We start from the raw sequence: 19,957 nt of genomic DNA on the forward strand, positions 1-19,957 counted from the left end.
TTGTGCTGAAAGGAGAGTACAGCTACGACACGGGGACTGACTGCAGGAGGAGTAGTTCAATGGCCAATGAATTCGCTTGCTGCTCACAGTAGTAGCCAATCAGGAAAAGACTCAAATAATTTGTCCAATAAGAATCCGGACTGCATTGGCTGTAGTTTCAGCTTCAAAAAACTTGTATGAGTGATCCACTTCAGCGTTCCTTCCTCTTTACAGGGTCTTTCTCCTGTGTCCCCCAGCTGTGCTTCAAAACTGAAAAACTGTAAACATGTAAGAAAACGCCTCGAATAAACAATGTAAGATAAGTGGTCTGGTCTTTAAATACGTAAGGCCAAAACTACAGAACAGAAAATAGTAAAAAGAAAAATAATTAATGCAAAATGCTAAATTCGTATTATAATATAATATAATATAATATAATATAATATAATATAATATAATATAATATAATATAATATAATATAATATAATATCATGAAAAGCAGTAAGTACATTTGGAGCAGAACTAAAGCCCTGTCCTAAATAAAAACTGTTTATGTTAGTGAAACTGTAAAGTGGTTGTGGTTTGTTCTCACTTAAAGTGGGTAGTAATGCGTCATCACAGAAAAATAGCGTATGACTTACGGTCACTGTCCCGTCTTCACTGTTTTTCCCCCGCCCACACATTTTTTTAAAAAAAATTTTCCTCATTAACTTCAGATCAGGAGTGTCAAGATATTTTTTTTCTTCATCTTTAAAAAAAGAAAAAAAAATCCTTAATTTAAGTGTAAAGAAGTATATTCTGATAGACTTCATCTAAGCCACATCCAAGACTTTCTTAAAAACAGCTAACCCCATCAAAGGGTTTTATTTCTTTTCATATTAATTTTCTAATTAGATGAGAGATCCGGTTACAAAGCTGGCGACAAAACAGCCTGAAGTGTTTTCAACATCATTCCTCATCATTCCCAAATTCATTGAATTTTCTGTTATTACATGTATATTACACACGTAACAGGCAAAATGCTTTGGTTTCCTGTCTTTATCTGGATTCACTACAGCAGGAATTACCACAGTGGAAAACAGTGGTGCTATGGGACAAAACACATTCAAATTAACTGTTTTTTATGCTGAAATATTCATAATATAATGAGTGTCTGGTAAAATATGATGGTTTTATACCTAAAAAAAAAAAACCCTAATATAGTATGGATGCACTGGTATTGTAGTATCTGGTCATACTGACTTTGTTAAATGATAATAACATGCATTTGCCATATTAGTGGTGGATATTAATCAATTTTCCTTCTAGACGCAAGCTTGGACACTTAGCACCCATCTTGACTTATTTGGGCCTCTATCTTTAGCATTAACTAAATTCAATTGATGTCACTGGAACCACCAGTCAAATCAGATAAAAACACTTCTAGTCTGTTTATATTGTTGCAGAATCACAAATTTAAAGTTCAGGATCCCTATTTTGCTCTCTGTTCCACATGTGGCTGTTCCACATCAATTTAAGTTGGCTAAATGTATGAGAGCTTAAAACATTTTAAGCATTTTGACTTAAGAGTCCCATTAGTTAAAATTAGCCTTTAACACTCGTAGTTTTTAGCTTGTAAGGCTTCCCTTTTCCAAATGTTCTTAAACATACACACCAAAATTTAGCTTGTAATCGCTGTAATAGAAATTTGTTTTAAATTCCACTTAAGTGGTGCAACTGCTGTGGTTGTGGTTGTTTGTTTTCACTTGCTCTGCATTTTCTTTTCCAATATAGACAGGAAGTGTGGAGCAAAATGTTGTACGATATCGCTCCACTTTCTCAGTGTTTACTGAAATAAAACATTTTCAAATAAAGTTGTATTAAAAAAAATGTTTCTATCCATAAATATAAATGTCAAGTATTGTAAAAAGAATTGTGGAGACCGAAGCAAATTCCTGTTTGCAGTGACCAAACAGAGCAAATACTGAAAAGTGTCAATCATTTGTGAAAGAATTATAGAGTACATGTTCCTTTTTAATAACAAAAAAAATAACGCTGGGGGGGGGGGTTGTCATTTGATAAAAATAAAAAGTGTCTCTAATACCAGGAATCCTTCCATTTTCGGCTCAGTTCTTTGTAGGAAAGAAGTTGTTTGTGACACAGAAAATTATAGAAGTTTCACATCCTTATTTGTCACTGGTGAAATGGTGCTGTTTGCCTCAGATGTGCAGAGGGCACCTGTTATAGTAGTTACACCAACAGTGGCCTCACAGCTGTTTAACTTTGCAGAACAGCCACTCAGTGTCCAAGTATCAAACAACATAATAACTAGAGCTCATAATAAATTGATTCAAACATTATCTTGAAAGCTCTGGAATGGGGTGGGTGGGGGTGGAGAAAGGTTAAAACCCAGGACAGGACAGGTCACCATTACATCCCAAGACTAACATGGAGAGACACAAAACCAACCGATTTAGAATTACCATTTAACCCAGTAAGGATGTTTTTGTGGGAGGAAATTGAAGTACCCAAATAGAAAATGGAAACTCCCAAGTTTTACTCTCATAATGTGAAAACATAAATATTCCTTTTGCATATAATTCATTCCATTTAAGCTCTCACCAGACCCTATTAGATCACAAGATTTTTATACTGCACCCATGCAAAGTTTTACCTTATTTTTGATTTTCCAGTAAGGTGCAGCTCTCTCTGTATTTGTCCAGTTAATGAAAAAAAAAGGAAAAGTTACACTCTATCAATGATTTGTGGTTCCATAATTTGATGATCCTGCATTTAAGAACACCTTACCGCTACATTGGTAATTATGTGTGTTTTTCAAATTTACCTTCACTTTTCCTCCAAGCAGACAAACTCAAGTTTAAACTATAATTTATCTGGTTTGAAAGGGTTCTTTAAGGGTTCAAACACATGTAAGTCAAGTCAAGAATTAAGTCTATGTTACCTTATTTGAAATCTTTATTTTCTTTTATACTGTAGGTTAACAAAATCATGTGTTATATAAGAGTAATCCATGTTCATATTTCCATTGAAAGGTTGCACATTTTTTGTGCAATTTAATACATTTTAGTGGGTTTTCATTCTCCTTTATAATCAATGTTGTACCCAAGAGGGTTAAACTTGATTCAGTCGGGATTAAAAAAAACTGCACTGGGAGCGATCGTGTTGGTTGATCTGATGTGGCGTGCACATTTAAAACTGCTCAACTGATTTATTTGCTACGGGGAAATAACTCCCCAATGCAGGAATGCGCACTGTCTTTGACGTAATAAATACAGGAATTACTCAAACAATAATGAATAATTTCCATGGTTAATATGGACTTAGTTCTCACTGGCTGGGGGAGAAAACCACCTTTTATGACAAAAGAATTTTAAAGGGTGTGGTTTGCTGATTGAAAAGATCTGATGCAAAGAGAAAGGTGTGTGAATACAGGTATGGGCAGGTGCAGATCTAATCTATGCAATACAGACAGTGTTCCTACTTCAGTGTTACACCTTTAGCAGAAGAGATGAGGCTTTATTCTGTGGTGTAATGTATATTACATCACCGAGACTCCATTGTGTAATATAATTTTCCAAAACCTGGTACTTCCCAGCCACTTCTTCAAAATTATAGTCAAGGACTTCTTGTTCACCTCTTCAAACTTTAAACTTCATAGTGTTTAGTTTTTAATGTTTAGCTTCTTTTTAATGATTTTTATATAAGGGTTTGGAAGTTCTGAGGTATTGCAGTATAACTGCGACCCTTTCCCGGTCTCAGTCGTCATTGTCATGCCTCTGGGATTTCCTGATAGGATCTTGACTTCATATCTTAGATGCTAAGTTTATCTATCTGAGTCGTGGTTTATGTTTGGTGTTTTGTTAATGTTCCAGTGTTTTAGTTTTCATTTCCTGTTTTCTTTGATTTGTGAGACTTTGTTTCCTGTTTAATTTCACAATGAGCTTCAGTTTTATGACACTAGTTTCTTGGTGTTTTTTTTCTTCTGGTTTCTAGTGATTAACACAGTTTTGTGGATGAGTTTTGGTTTGCATCATCTAACTGTACTCAGTGTTTCTGTTTGTGCCCTCTTCTGTTTTTACACCTCGGGCTGTTTGTGTTTCCTTGTCTCTTACATTTGGTTTATTGTTGGTATTCCTGCCTCCTTTAGTTATTTCCTGTGGTACTTTGATGGTTTTGTTTTCTTTGTGTTTAACTGCGGTTTCCTTGCTGAGTCATCTATGAATGTTTCTTCTGTGCACCCTTTCTTTTGTACATTACTGCTTTCTTCACATTTTTCTTTTTACATTTTTCTTAATTTTGAACCTATGTTATGACAGCATATTTTAAAGCCTTACTCTTTGATTCATTCTAAGGTTTTTCCTTTTATTCCACTGACTAAACTGTTTTTTTTTTTTCACAGTTAGTCTTAGTTTGAGTAACACCTTTGATTTGAAATAGGAAGTTTGGGCTTAGCCAAACTGTGTTTACAAAACAGCCAACAACACATGGGTATAGTTTATGGTAGGCATGGTAGGAATATGTTCCCACCACCACTAATTTGATCTTAATGGCATATGTTTAAATAAAATACTGTACACTGGCAGGGGAATGTCCAGGGGTGGAGGGAAATATAACCACACCCACCCCAGGTGCCCCCTGTCAAGTTGTCTTTTGCGATATTATTTATTTGATTTTTTTCAGTTTGTGTGCTCAAATATATGACTTTACAGGATAGCTTTTTTCAGATTTGAACTAACCAATAATCTGAGTTTTTGATGTATCTGTCTCAAATCACAGATCCGGATTCATTTTTATAGAGAGGGCTGTGAAAATTTCAAGCTTTTATCTTGAAGTATTTTTTGGGGGGGTCTTTTTCTGGCTTTATTGAATAGGTACAGTGAAGACTGACAGGAAAGCAGAGGGAGAGAGAGGGGAAGACATGCAGCAAAGGGTTGCGGGTCGGACTCAAACCGGGCTGGCCGCTTTCAGCCATATGGCATATGGTCGCCCGCTCATCCCACTGAGTTAAACTGGCACACTCGGCTTTTATCTTTGGTAGTTTCTGGGATATTCATGTCAAACGTTGTCTCTGAAAATCTGGAATACAAAAACTACCACAGACTGTCCAGGATCTCGGTGATGCCATGATGCTACGCTCAAAAAAAATAATTAATTGGATGAAGGTAATTTTATCTTGCCACTTATATTCCATCTAAACAAATCATGTTATATTAATCCATATTGGTTGTGTTGTGTCAACACGATATATGTGTGTAGGTTTAACATAATATTAACATTAACATTCAATAACCTCAGTGATTTTCCTGTGGTTTGACATCTAATGTGATCTTGTGAATTTCGTGAGTCGACTCAAAAAATGAAATTGGGTGGTTGTTACATGCACAAGATCCAAACTTGTAATTTGAACTAAATAATTCCATGTTTCTATGGTGAACGTACTTAAATCATGTAGCATCTGCATGAAATCCAGCAACTTAATTTGTTCTTGTTGAGATGACATGATAAAATCCAGTAAGAGTGGCTGGATCCAGGCAACTAACCACTCTTACTGGATTGTATGATGTCATCTCAACAAGAACAAATTAAGTTGCTGGATTTCATGCAGATGCTACATGATTTAATTACGTTCACCATAGAAACATGGAATTATTTAGTTCAAATTACAAGTTTGGATCTTGTGCATGTAACAACCACCCAATTTCTTTTTTTGAGTGTACGGCCTGAGAAGAGATCCTCTAAGAAACTATCGACTGCCTTGTAAGGAGCATGCACAGACATTACAGGAGTGCATATAAGCACATTGCTGAGCCACATTAAAAAATAAGTCTGTGTTTTTCATTTTATTGAATCTAGGCCTGAAAAGCTTGATGATTTAGGTTTTCAAATGTTTCTCAACAATCCAATTTAGATTTTCACCTGAAATATTTCATTCATCAGGCTGTATAAATTCAATTTTCTCCTAATTTTTTGCAGCTGTGTATTTCAGGAGTACAGGAGTACAGAAGTCTGGTGAGGAACTTTGTCGCATGGAGTCACACAAACCACCTGCAACTCAACACCTCAAAGACTAAGGAACTGGTTGTGGACTTCGGGAGGTCTAGAGCAGGTCCACTGCCGGTTCAGATAGAGGGGGAGGAGGTGGAGGTGGTCAACAAGTACAAGTACCTCGGGCTGTGGGTGGACAATAAACTGGACTGGTCATGCAACACAGAGCACCTGTATAAAAAAGCCCAAAGCCGACTGTACTTCCTCAGGAGGCTGAGGTCTTTTAACATCTGCAGGAAGCTCCTGAGGATGTTTTACCAGTCGGTGGTTGCTGGAGTACTTTTCTATGCTGTGGTGTGCTGGGGGAGCAGCACAGCAAAGAAGGACTCATCCAGGCTGGAGAAACTGATCAGGAGGGCTAGCTCTGTGGTCGGCATGAAGCTGGACACTCTGGTGACAGTGGCAGAGAAAAGGACATTAAAGAAACTGATGGACATTATGGACAATGCCAGGCATCCTCTGCACACGGCCATTAACAACCAGAAGAGTCTGTTCAGTGACAGGTTGCTTCTCCCAAAGACAAGAACTAACAGACTTAAAAACTCCTTTGTCCCACACGCCATCAGACTGTTTAACTCCTCTCTGGAGGGGAGAGGGAGGGGAAACAGGAGGACAAAGGAGGGGGGAACAACTAAGCTGTAGTGCCTCTTCACCTCACTGTGCAATACCTTTTGTGCAATACTTTTGTAAATAGTCAACGGTGCAATAGACTCAATACTTGAAATGTGCAATTCACTTGTATTTTTATTTTTATTCCTATTTATTCTATTTATCCCCTTCGTATATTTTATTTATATTGTCTCTGTATTTATATATTTGTGTGTGTGTGTGTATAACTCTGTAACTTCTGTCGGTGCTGTGCTTTTTTGGAAATCGAATTTCCCAGAGGAACCCACCCGAGGGATTAATAAAGTTCTATCTTATCTTATCTTATCTTATCTTATCTCTTCACTCATCCGGCACCCTTAATATTTCTAATTTCACTGCCCTCACACATTTCAAGTTTATTATTATTCGCTCTTTACCAATATTGTCTCTCCTCTGTATTACTAGCTATGAGCCGGCTATTTTGGAAATAGATCTGAGTCTTGTTAACTGGTTTGTAATGAACATCAGGCTGACATATTAATGGATTTTATGGCTGCAGCAACTGCTGCAAGGAGCATAGTTTTATTATCCCTGTAAATACAAGTTAGAAAGTGGTGCCTCCTGCATTGATTAAGATGGTGATGGCAGTCGTGATTATGGATTAAATAATGACTGTAACTGTATTAATATTTCAGCAAGTGTAAAATTATAGCTAATAACACAGACAATTAGGTCTCATCAAATAAGATTTACCCAATTAAATAAACCATAACATATTCCACATCACTTTACTCCACTAGGTATGTACTTTCCACTTTCTCTGCATCATGTTTAGGGTCAGTCTGCTTGTCTGTCTTTTGAGTTGTTTCCTGTTTTACTTGGTACTTGTGACAGTCTTCATTTGGACTTCCTGACAGATTCATGTTTTATTTTCCACTTTTTATTTCTCACTTTTCCACATTGCTTCCTTTCTTCATTTTTTCCTTGGCTCTTGTGTTCCTTGGGATCACTTTTGGATCACTATATTACATTCACAGACTCTGCTTCACATAGGCAGCAGTTTTGTTGACTGGAGAGTATGTTAGTTTAAAAAATAACTTTATTTATCCGTAAATTTAAGAATAACTGGCTGAAGGCCTAAGCTTGTTTTTCTTTTACTTTCCATTCTGAAGTGAGGACAAATTGTTTAGAGTCCTCCACAGTTTGTATACTCCAGCAGTGTGCTGCACCTCTTTTATAATTTGAAGGAAAAAACACTTTTCCAAAGGTTAAATCTGAGAAACCTTGATTAGAGTTCCTCTATCAAGCCACTTCTTTTCTCAAGGTGCATTTTGGAACGCAGATATCCTTCAACATGGTGTCCTGAGAGTGATTTCTATGTCGAGGGAAGGATGAGGACAGAGGAGATGAATAGGCACAAGTTTGAGAAATGATAAAAAGCTTTCTGTGTCCTTTCCCTGGTTACACTCTTGATTCACAGTTGGTTTGAAGTTGGAAAAATAAACCTTGATACACTAAATCATAATTTCGAGGCTGATTCCTTTCAAGGACATCCTTGAAGGAGATGATGACCATGTTGATGGCAAACTTTACCTCTAAGCCTCCCAGTTAACTCACATCATGACAAACTGAAGAAAACCTGATGAGCTCAGTCATTATTGACTTCTGGATTGTTTAGAGGGATCGGCTAACATATTTGGAAACTGCATTTCAATTCAGTTCCGTTTTATTTATATAGCACCAAATCACAACAACAGTCCCCTCAAGGTGCTTTAAAAAAGAAAATCTAAAGTGAAAAAAATGGAAAGTTAGTCAATGAATAATCAAATTTAACAAAATAAATGACATTAGATATCAATTAATCACTAATTAAAATGACTTTTTATTAACGGACTATGTGTTTAAATGCAGGTGAAGTCTCAAAGTACACACACATGCTTTCTTTAAGACCACAGTACAGCCTGGATTCATTCAGTTTCAGGACAATCCTGTCGGTGGCAGCATTGGTCAGCACAAACACTCAAAAAGTTATGCAGCAGGTTTTGAATGAAAATAGGCAGGAAGGGGAAAAACAAGTTGCTTTCTGCACACTAAAAATTAATTTGGAATTAATCTAGTAAGCTGTATCTGAAATGTTGCACACAAAGCATGATGGCTGCTCATTGTTAACATGTACAGTGATAAAGTTTTACAGCCCCGTGGGTATTCAGCTGACATTAATAAGACAGGAATGCTCTCTGAGTGTTACAATCACCTGGAAAATAAATAATTTACTCAATAAAATTAATGTGTGTACAGTTGTTGTTTTGCCTATATCTGTATGAGTGAACTTTGTCTTAATGGGGCACCTTACGTTTCTGTGCATATCCTCAGGGAGGGTGCAAACTGTCTTTGTGTCCTCAAAGGGCGAGTTTTAAACAGTCTTTGTAAATGACAAGAAACCCCACATCAAGCAACCTGCTGCTTTATGAGAGTGGAAGGCAGAAGCTATCTGCCCTCCTTTAGCTCCAGCTCCTCAGGTTTAAGAGACAAACACCAACTCTACTTTTAAGGTCAGGGTTTAAACTTTCCATTGTGATAAAGCTTACAGTCAGAGCTGGATCAGGTGACCCTGAGACCTCCTTTGGATAGATCAAATTCAAATTCAGACCCTTGTAGCTGTTGACGGGTCTCTGAATTGAGGGATAGAGCAGAAAGAAAAGCAGCATTTCTGGGCATTTATACTCCTATCAGATTAATGTACAGTACTTGTGTCTTGAGTCACTCTTTATTTCTTCATATGTTGTTCAGTTATCTAGACTTTCTTGTCATTTTTAGAGCAATAGTTCGCCAAGCTTTCTAAAGGTCTTTGAAAGTTTGTCTTTGGACATTGGCTTTCTCACTCATTTTCAATCCAGTCCTTTTACCTGACCATTTTCAGAGGATTTGTTTGTTTGTTTGTTTTTTGTTAAGCCACTTAATACATATCTATGAATCATTCACACACACATAAAGCCCCCCAACTCAAAGGAGGGAGCAGTTTTGTGTCTATACATAACAGAAAACTTACCAAAGAACCAATTTTAAGTTAGATATTAATTTCTTTAGCTAAATCAATGAGAAATGTCAAAAATAGCACATTTTGACAGGAATACGATAGCAGTTTTCCCAAACAACTCTTAGCTGAAAACTTGGCATATCCTGGTAGGGTGTGCAGTGCCTCCTTAAAAGTTTAATGAAACTGGAAAGGTGGAGGCCAAAAAGAAGACGTGGCAGATCTAGAAAAAACAAACAAACAACAATCTACAGCAGATGAAAATTATCTGGAAGTCACGTCGTTAAGAAATAGCAAAATAAATCCAGCAAAGACCTGACACAGGACCTGAGAGATGCACCTGGCAGTTATCTGCATCTAGCCTGGGCCTCAACATCTTTGAAGCAGTGAGTGATCATCTCAGCAGAGAACAGAACCTAACACAGTGAACATTCATAGAAGAGTGATGAAATGTCCTTTGAGAAGCCTGCAGACTACTTAAAGAAGTTACAAGAAAGCTTGTCTAAGAGAGTTTAGGCTGGGAAGTAAAGGTGGTTGTACCAAATTTTAACTTTCAAGAAACTCTGTATTGGCCTCATATTCTATATTTCCACGTATGTTTGCAGATATTTCAAGAAATTGCTGCACCTATTTCCAGTTTTCCTAAAGAAATATGAAGAAATGCAAGATGGATCAAGGCTTTCAGACTACTGTGTCTCCTGTGGTGATGCCTTTGGAAATAATAGCGTACCATATTTTTCGGACTATAAGGCGCACTTAAAATTCTTAGATTTTCTCAAAAATCGACAGTGCACCTTATAATCCGGTGCACCTTATGTATGAATTCTGGTTGTGCTTACTGACCTTGGACCGATTTTACGTGGTACATGAGAAATCTGTGAAAAAATGTTTTAGTATGACTTTGGTAAGCTACAAAGCTGCACTGCTTGATGGATTGTCGGAGCATTATCCGGGTCCAAACTCCGCTTCAGGTCCCAAAGTCAAACGAGCACTGCAGCATCAATGAGAGTAAAAAACTGTCTAAATTCTTTTATCTTTAATAAAATCATCAGCGTTGCTGCTTTACCAGGTGTAACAATTACGTTTAACATCCAGGCATCTATGAAAACTGAATTTATTAAATTTAACTGAGTTAGAAGTTAGTAGGAAGTTAGCTCGCTAGTTTCCACCTAAACATGATATAGCATGTTCTGACTGAGAGATTTCTGAAAAAATTAAAACAGACAGCTCTGCTTTTACTTCCAACATAAATGAAGACTGAAAACTAAACAGCAGTGACGTTTGTAGGGTTACTGAAGTTGGACTAGCTGGTATATAATGATGTGCTATCTGATCGCTAGCGACATAGCTATGTTAGCATAACATAAACACAGGAAAGCTGGAGGATGAATGCTAACTTTTTTCAATTAGATAAAAGTTAACGTGAGGGTTCCCTATGGTTAGGGACAAATGCAATCGCATGGCAGGATGCTGTAAACGGACCAAACGTCAGTCAGGAGAACAACTGAGATAATCCATCCACAATAAGAGGTTGGTCATTAATATATTGCAACAACATTGGAATAGAGTACCTGCTGGAGAATTTAACATTAATGAATCAATGGTACGGAAGTGGAGGAAGCAAGAACAATGAGTTGAGTAAAGTTTGACTTATCTGACTGTTTTGTTTCGCTTAATGCGCCTTATAATCCGGTGCGCCTTATGGTCCGAAAAATACAATACCTGTAAAGTACCTTTGCTGCAGATTCTGTTGACAGGCTTTATAATGAATCTTGAATTGTGAATCTTTTCCTTTCCACATCCTATCATTTTAACTAAGAATGTGTTCTTCATGACTTTACCGATTAAATAAGTAATTAAATTAATAAGTTCTACTGGCTCACTGCACCACCTAGTGGTGAAAATTGGCATTGCAAAAAGTGCAGCCCAGCCTGTGTTTAGCTACAGTGGATTTCTCTTGAAAACAATGCACACGATTTGGATATAAAGTCACAGCAGTTTCTTCACATTCCACTCTAAGTTTTGAGACTGCAGCTGGGAGTCTCAATTTATGGCTCATTCACTCCCTGATGCATTTATATCCCACTATTACACACCATTAACGTGTACTTACTCTCTCTTGTAGTTTGTTTTGTCCAGTTTTTACCCTTACCCTTAAGCAAGGCACTTACTCCTCTCTAATGTAGCTTGTGTATACACCTTACATCAGAACATCCTTAAAAGGCAATCTTTCTGCCTCTTTATGTACTTTGGAGTGGCCTTTAGCTAAATTATGTTGTCATATTTGAACGCGGGGTGTGATTTGCCAGAATTATGTAATTGAGAAATTAGAACAATAATATCCCACCTTCATACCAAACACCCTCAGACCGCAACACAGTTTTCAGCAACCCTCCCCTCGCCCCCCCTCTCTCCGGAAGCCATCTGTGCTGTAATTGGCTGAAACTAAGGGGGAGTTGGAATAAACAACAGTTCCGAGCATTTTCATTGGCCGCTGTCACGTCGCTCGAACTGTTGCCTGGCGATGGGCTCGGAGCTTGTCAACCGCACGATCCAGTTACTGTAGCTGCCTGCTGCAATGAAAATAACGTCGTTGGTGGGTGGATATATTTATATGGGCCTGTTTCCATCGTTTTTCCCCAAAAACAGTGACTGAGTGAGTAGTTTTTTTTTATCTTTACTTGGGTAACACTTAACCTGCGAGGGTGACTCGGATCTCTTATGTGTTAAGGCAGGCGGGAGGTTTGTTATGCATGTTTTCTGAATCAGCTGGTTCAACAACAACTAGGGGAAAAAACTGTTAATTTCTGTTAAGTTGGCTTCATATGTTTGACTTGTTGGGTTTGCTGTTGCTCTGCATTAAAAATGTGGGCGCTACAGTCAGTCTGTGGGCAGTCATAGCTCCCTGTCTCTCTCACACACGCACACGCATACATATGTGCATATATACACAATTAGATACACAGGCTACAGTTAAAAATGATGATTTGTGACAGCTACATTTCACCTTTGTAGCTGTTAAGAATGTGAGAGACTTGTTATAAGAAGCAACACCACAAATGCAGGTGAGATTTTTACATAAACAGCAGTAAATTTCTTTTCCTTTTTTCAACCATAATTTTATCTTAAATTTAAACTTGTGTCTATTGTTGTTTGCGTAATTGTGTGCAATTAACCCAAAAAAATCACGTTACTCTAAACCTGAGTGACGTTGTTAGATGGATCCCTTTGTTGTTGTTGTTGTTGTTGTTGTTTTTTCTACAAATTTCCACCACTTTGTCAAATTTTAATCATCAGAAAGACACAATTCTGCATAAATACTAGTGCACTGATCATATGAAGAGATTTTGGAGGTTCTGCATTTTCAATTCCACGCACCACGCATGAGTCATGCTGTTGATAGAGACAAAATATACGATCTACAGCCATGCACTGTGCATTCCTGATCATATTATCCTTCCAGGAGTGGGCCTGGTGGGTTAGTTGGCAAAAATCTGCTTGGGAAAAACAATAGGCTTGCATGCCACCTCATGTAGGCTGCAAGCTGAAATGGACCAAAGGAAGCACAGAAACACACTCATGAGTGAAAAATAAAAGGCATTTTCTGCGAGGTGAAAAGTGTTTGAGTTTAGCCTACAGTTGAGGGTTTGCTGCTGAGTAAGATAAGGGAGTAACAGACCACACAGCGATATTTGGTGTTCAGGGAGACTCAGTTTATTTTGGTGCCGAGGTTTTTGCATAGTGATGAGCAGCTCCTGTGCCCACAGCTCTGTAGGAGATTGCAAGTGTGTGTGTGAGTGTGTGTGTAGGCTACACAAGTCCTTGAGCTTTCCAGCTAGGAGAAGATGAAATGGAGAAAGTGGTATCTGGAGTCTTATCTGATTCAATAAAGAGTGTGTGGATACCAGAGGAAATCCTTTGATCACGTTCAAAATGCGTGCGGTGCCCTTTCACTCTCTCTAAACAGGTAGGAATTTACTATTTTCACCATCATTTTCATCAGGTTCTGTAAACTATAATATGGAACCTTTTTATTTACTTAATTTATACTGACGAGACAGTCCACTGATTTCACACATTCGCGTCTATTCGCTCGGTATGTGGAGCCTGCACAGGCTGTTAATACCCTTGTGCAGTGTCTTCTGTGGCTCTAGAGGAGCTTCGTCAAGTCTTGAGAAAATAACCCTTGTGATATGATCAGGGTTATCTTTAGTAAAGCTGAAGATATCAATTAGCTGGGAGAAAGCCTGTGTTTTAAAACTGTGGGCATGGAGATCGAGAAATGAGGGCGTGCAGGCAAAGGAGGACGAGTGATAGATTGTATTAAACTGCTTTCTGGGAATTGGATCCTGCTTTTTTATTTTAATAGGGACCAAAAGTTGGGACATTTCAGCCCCTGCTTCACCCATTTTGATTATTGTTCTTTCTAGTCACCCTTTCTAAACTCCTCCAGCTTAATAAAAGGGACCTATACAAAGCAGGAATCACCCTTTAACTAAAGGATTGCTAGTTTTGTGACACAGATTCATTTTTTCTCAAGCTTTCGTGAATTCAGTATCGGTAGATTTTCTTTTAACTCTGAGCTAAGAGGGCTCTTTATCTATTTTGATTTGGTGCATTGTTTTCCTGCAGGTGAAGACGAGGCACTGACGGAGGCATGTGACGGATATTATGGCTTACAGCAGGCGTTCGCCTCTCAGGAGCCGACAGCTGGCCGACTCATGCAGTCCTGTAGCCGGGGCCCCCGAGCCTGAGCTCCACCCACCTCACACAGCATACCTTTTGACTTCATGAAGATCCCTGACCTTGGTGATGTAATGAATAAATTTGAAGTCCTTGGGATTGTGGGTGAAGGTAAGTGCGGTCATTTACTTGCTGAAAAGCCTGTTTTGTGCGATTGTTTTTCAGTCTGCAGTAGATAGTAAGAACTAGTCCAGTCCAGCCTTTCATGCACACTTGCATGGCTTTTTAGTGAGCCATCGGTTGATTGTTTTTAACCAATTTGCCTGCAGAACAAGCCCATTAAAAGCCTGACCTTTACAGCTTATTAAGGTCAAGGGCGTCTGTTTTATATTTATTTATCCAAAAGAATTTAAATGTGACAAACTGAAGCTAGATGCTTTAATGTGATTCATACTTTCATGTTCTTATTGGATAAATGAAGTGGTGGTTTGGGGATTTCTTTTGCTTTATTGTAGTAAATATCAGCAGGGCATGGCTGTGTGATAGTTAAATTCCCCCGAAATGCTTCTCCTGGCTTTTGTTTTGCCTTGAGCTACTTGGTTGATAGAAAGTGGCAGTAGCCCTGAAGGGAGGCCACCCACACGTCCTGGTTTTTACACCCTTACTCTTCTACTCCCACGTCTTAGAAGTTTTATAATGCGTGGCAGAAAGACGCGGGGAAATCTCGAGCTGGATTTTAAAAGCTGCGTGCCTGTCCGATGATGCGCCGGTTGGGAAGGAAGTCAGCACTTTTAGTGTCACATTAAACTGTAAAAGTTGTAGAAATTTTCCTGCTCATCTCCCCGTTTCCTGCCGTAGCACTCATTGCACTGTATGCTCCGCTTGATCCCAGCATCATAGATTTTTCCTCAGTGATCTTGAGGTCAGTCAGTTTTGTTAATGATTTAGTACTAAGTGCTAAGTGCATGCAGCTCACCCCAGCAATTAAAAATACACTGAATTATGTGCAGTTATCTCCAGCTCTTCATTGAAGGACGGAAATGAACGGGAGAAATTATTTTCCATCTTTTAATACTTCAGGCACGTTTTGCAGCTTTTTGTGCACTAATTTAGTAGGAATGGGGTAAGAGATGTGGCTAATGTGTCCCTGCTTTACTAATGACATACAAAATGTCCTAAATTGTCATGAAACCAGGCTGCATACACCAAAAAAATCCTGTCCAGTTTGGTTTCTTGTTAGTCAGTGGATTTTTCACTGGTGGCGGTCATGCTTGCTGGAACCGCTGGAAGTACATGTGAAGATTAAAGCCAAACTAAGATGCTGAAGGTGGCTGATTTAGTGAAAATAAACAAGAGTTTAAGGATGCTGTTGTGTATGGTTATGGTGGTTATGCTATGTGCACAGCACATCCTCAGTCCAACATATAGCTTGATGTGTTATTACACGTTTCTTACTCACCACTGTCTTCTGGGTGGCGCGTACCCAAGATAATTACACGTTCAAGAGGTGAAATTGAGTCTTGGATTATATTAATAATAATAAAGACACAAGTTAAAATTGTTACAGTTGTATAAATAATACATAGACCCCATAGCTTTAGTCTTTAAAGTGTGTTCGACTGTAGAGCAGATAACTTCTCAGCACTGATGTTCTCGTAAAGGAGCACAGATCCATTCGTCATATGTCTGCTTGGTCCAAGAATTCCTCTCGAACCCTCGGGGGATGCATGTGTGTGACTGCCAGGGTCGATAACATCAGATCTACAGTAGCTTGCCAACACTTGTGTCCTACTTTCTGGACCACCTGTCCTTTTTATAAAGGGGAGGTGGGGGGGGGGGGGGGGGGGGTTAGTTCATGTGTAGTTCATGTGTAGTTCATGCGAACATATAGGAAGCATTCGAAGGGGTTATTTCAAAAGCTTTTCTCTTCTCAGTTGGAGTAATACTCCTTGTTTGTTTATGGCTGTAGATCATGGTGGCATGTTAATTACAGAGTTTCAAGCTGATTTTGTGTTTTATTATTTACTGTTATTGATTCTACTTGAAAGAAAAAGTTACTCTGAATGGATGAATAAACAGTAAAGGAAATTAAAGTAATCTTGCTTTTTGCTTCTGTTTCAGGTGCCTATGGTGTTGTTCTGAAGTGCCGACACAAGGTAAGGTTCACATTATTTATGTTTGTAATACACTGTCAATATGAAAAAACGAAGTTTTAAAGGGCAAAAGATTTATGTTTGTCAGCAAAACTCATGAAAAACTAACAGTAAAGCCAGAATGTGCTTATTCCTCTGTGTTGTGGAGCTCTGTTGTTTTCTGTAAAAAACACATAAATGAGTCACGCTGTTGCACTTGGTGACTCGATTGTTCCTTACGGTGAACCGGGGCAGTGTTTTATGGCTCAAGCTAATCTCACATACACTGCTGTAAATACTCACTAGAGCACAAATGTGTATAATTTATGGTCGAACAGTTGCGTTGCTTCTGTTAAAGTAACATTTACAAAAAAGCTACCAGTACTGTGATGATTTCTTTCTTAAGAAGTTAAATATTATACGTGATCTGCTTTAGAAGTGCAATGGGGTAAATAATTATTTGATTTTTGCTCACTTAGAAAGAAATCAACAGTCTCTTGTATTTATGCTAGTTTCATTTTAATGGAGAGAGGGAATATTAACCAAAAGTTGAGGGAAAAAATACGTTATATAAAAGTTATACATTGATTTGCATGTTGCTGAGGGAAATTAGTATTTGATCCTCAAGCAAAACATGACACAACTTAGTACTTTGGTAGAAAAACTGTTGTTGTTGCACAACGGTGAGAGGTTTCTTGTAGTAGGTCACCAGCTTCCTTCTTTACAGAAACTCTCTAACTCCTTTCAGTTTCTTGGCTGCTGCTTGGAAACATGAAGCTTCAGCTCCCTCCACATATTTTCTGTAGTGTTGATGTCTGGAGACCAGCTAGGCCACTCCATGACCTTAATGTACTTCTTCTTTAGTTGCCTTGGCAGTATGTTTTGGGTCATTGCCATGCTTAAAGACCCATCCACGACCCATCTTTTTATATGGTTTTAGCTTGTTTTTTTAAAGCATGGTATAACATGATAAAATGGAGCAACAGTGGACATTTTGGGTCATATTTTTGTAACTATATGTTATACTGAAATGAGCGGTATAGCTAATCCAGGGACCTGATTCATACATGTTTGCTCTTGTTTGTGGAGCACCAGCCTTGTCCTTTGAGTGTGGTGGTCAGAGGGTAATGTTGGTTTGCCTGATAAAGAGATAAAGGCTATCTGAATCAGGCCCAGAGAACTTCTGATCTAGATCGTGTTTGTTTTCCAAAGGAGCAAGCACTCCTCACGAACCTGGTCGCACCGTTTTTGTTTAGGGTTGTTGTCGCATTGGGTTACAGTTACAGATGCTCCTGCAGACTGCTGGATAACTGGTTATAGTCCTTTTGTCTCCACTCAGGAGAGCAAGATCTGCTTTGAAGGATAAATTCATTTCTTCCACTACTTAGATTTTTTTATTCACATAAAGGAGACTCTGTTTAAGCAGTTAATTTTTAGGAAAAGAAAAAGGAAATCAAAACAACCACAAAAAAAAAAAAAAAATAGCAGACGACCCACACTGCACACAGCCTTGTCATCTCAGTCCATGTGAGGAAGAGGCTGTGCCAGGAATTGACAGCAATCCAGTATGAATAAGAGAGGCTAACTACCTCCTACTTACAGAGATCTGCAAGAAGGAGACAAAAACACTTTCTCAGCCTCTCCTATCAAAATCCTCAGCAGGTTTTTTTTACTTGCTCTACAATTACCATGCATCTGCCTTCATTTTATCATGTTTATTACAGAAGTGATATTACTCTGTTTATCCAGTGGCCTGGTGTCTAATGCCAGGCAGTTAGCTTAAATGTTATAACAAAAATAAAAAGACAACAACACAAAGGGTTGATGTTGAGGGAGGAAAAATAGGAGCGAGGATATAAATATTATTCAAACTGATTGATCACAGGCCGAGGCGTTCGCAAATGCCAATGTCTCCGTTTTCGAACAACAGAACTCACATCAATAAACCGCCGTTAGGTTCGCACCACAGATGGCGGCTGCTGTCTGCAACGCTCTCGGTATTGTCTTCATTTGTGCGAAAACCCGTCAGCGTCAAAATTCAGCAACAAAAGTTTATCAGAACAGGATGAAATAAAGCTCAGCGTCAGCGTACATCTGCCAGGCTGATATGTTGCCTAATCAGAGACGGAGGAAGTTTTGACAAGGTTTAGGTAGCTCTATCCTAAACCTCATCAGAGCTTTGTTTTTAAAAAAATAATGCTGATTTTGGTATAGTCCTCAGATGTCTGCGTGTACGGCTCTGCTCAGAAGACATTATACCTGAGCGTGATATTCTTCTGTACTCTATATTTTATTTTACACATTGGTTTAATTTGGATTTAATGACACAAACATCAAGCAGAGATGATGATTGTTTAGCTGGTAGAGGAACATTTGGGGGTTAAAGCCTGATTAATCCACGAAGGAGATGGTGGATCTCAACTTAAGCTAAAGGAAAGTGTAGTTGTTGGATGCAATACATGTAGCTTTGTAAGGTAACAATATTCATCTTGCAACATGATACTTACTTACCTCCAGTTTAGCTTTGAAGACACAGATCTGTAGAAACTGTTGAGCTAATCAACCAATAATGGCTGAATGCTCGTGATCTCGGAAGATTTTGCCGTTCTAGTGACTCTCAGATACGAGTGCATTGTTCCTCAATGAGACTCATGTTTTTCTGTTCGTGATGCGATAATAGTGCTTTGGGTAAAAATACACACGTGTATATTAACGAGCTACATCACGAAACGCATTTTCATTAGTTGGTAAAGCGTTTTTGGAATGCATTTTTAATTAGATCATTATTTGGTAAAAAATGATTTCTCGAAACAAACGAGCCCCCAGAAGCCTGACATTTTGTCACACATTGCCTGGGCCTTTTGTTGGTTAGAAACTCAGTAATATATGCATTTTTGATGGAATTTCTGCTGGTGACTTTATTGGTTGATGTGTGAAAGCACCGGAGGATAAATGCTCTGGCTGCAGATCAATGTGGACCTGTGCCATCTGGAAAATATTGTATTGTTAGCGTGAATGAACTGGCATGTTTTTTCAAGGGCTAACTCACAGATCTATGCTGCATAATTATGTGTGCATACACACAGAGGCTGGCACAGTGTCAAACACACTCTTCACGCACTCGCACACACACGTGTGTGTAAGCGGAAAAACACATAAGCTTAGCAAGGCTTTGATGATGCTGTGAGGATGGGCAGGGAAGTGCACTGACCAGAGAAAATGGCTGCATTTATATGGCACTGCAGCTGCTCATTCTCACAAAACACATTTATTTCACCAGTGACACGCCCCTTTGTACTTGCACTACCCAGTACATGTATTTAACAGGAATAATTAGATCCGAGAAAGACGTGGGGCCAGATATAGGAGGGATGGAAATAGGGAAACGTGCATTCAGTTTCTACGCAATAATCAGAATGTGTTTGAAAAGGCGACGGATTACAGTGTGTGCACCCGACATTACAGGATCCTCAAGAGTCAGCTGGGCTGGTTGTT

The 19,957-nt window shown here is 38.6% G+C and overlaps 1 protein-coding gene across 4 annotated transcripts in view; it reads left to right on the top strand.

The window, feature by feature from the left end:
- The first annotated feature begins 12,151 nt into the window (after window positions 1–12,151).
- The window catches only part of LOC113015689 (cyclin-dependent kinase-like 5), a 52,637-nt gene continuing 44,831 nt past the window's right edge, over window positions 12,152–19,957 (top strand). For 3 of the 4 annotated variants that reach the window (XM_026157810.1, XM_026157813.1, XM_026157812.1), the window contains exons 1-3: window positions 12,152–12,303; window positions 14,280–14,501; window positions 16,452–16,486. In XM_026157810.1, coding sequence (XP_026013595.1) covers window positions 14,438–14,501; window positions 16,452–16,486 — 99 coding nt within the window. In that variant the 5' untranslated portion in view covers window positions 12,152–12,303; window positions 14,280–14,437. The other variant, XM_026157811.1, reaches the window with a different exon arrangement.

Source organism: Astatotilapia calliptera, chromosome 23 (genome assembly GCF_900246225.1).
Source record: "Astatotilapia calliptera chromosome 23, fAstCal1.2, whole genome shotgun sequence".
Classification (NCBI taxonomy): domain Eukaryota; kingdom Metazoa; phylum Chordata; class Actinopteri; order Cichliformes; family Cichlidae; genus Astatotilapia; species Astatotilapia calliptera.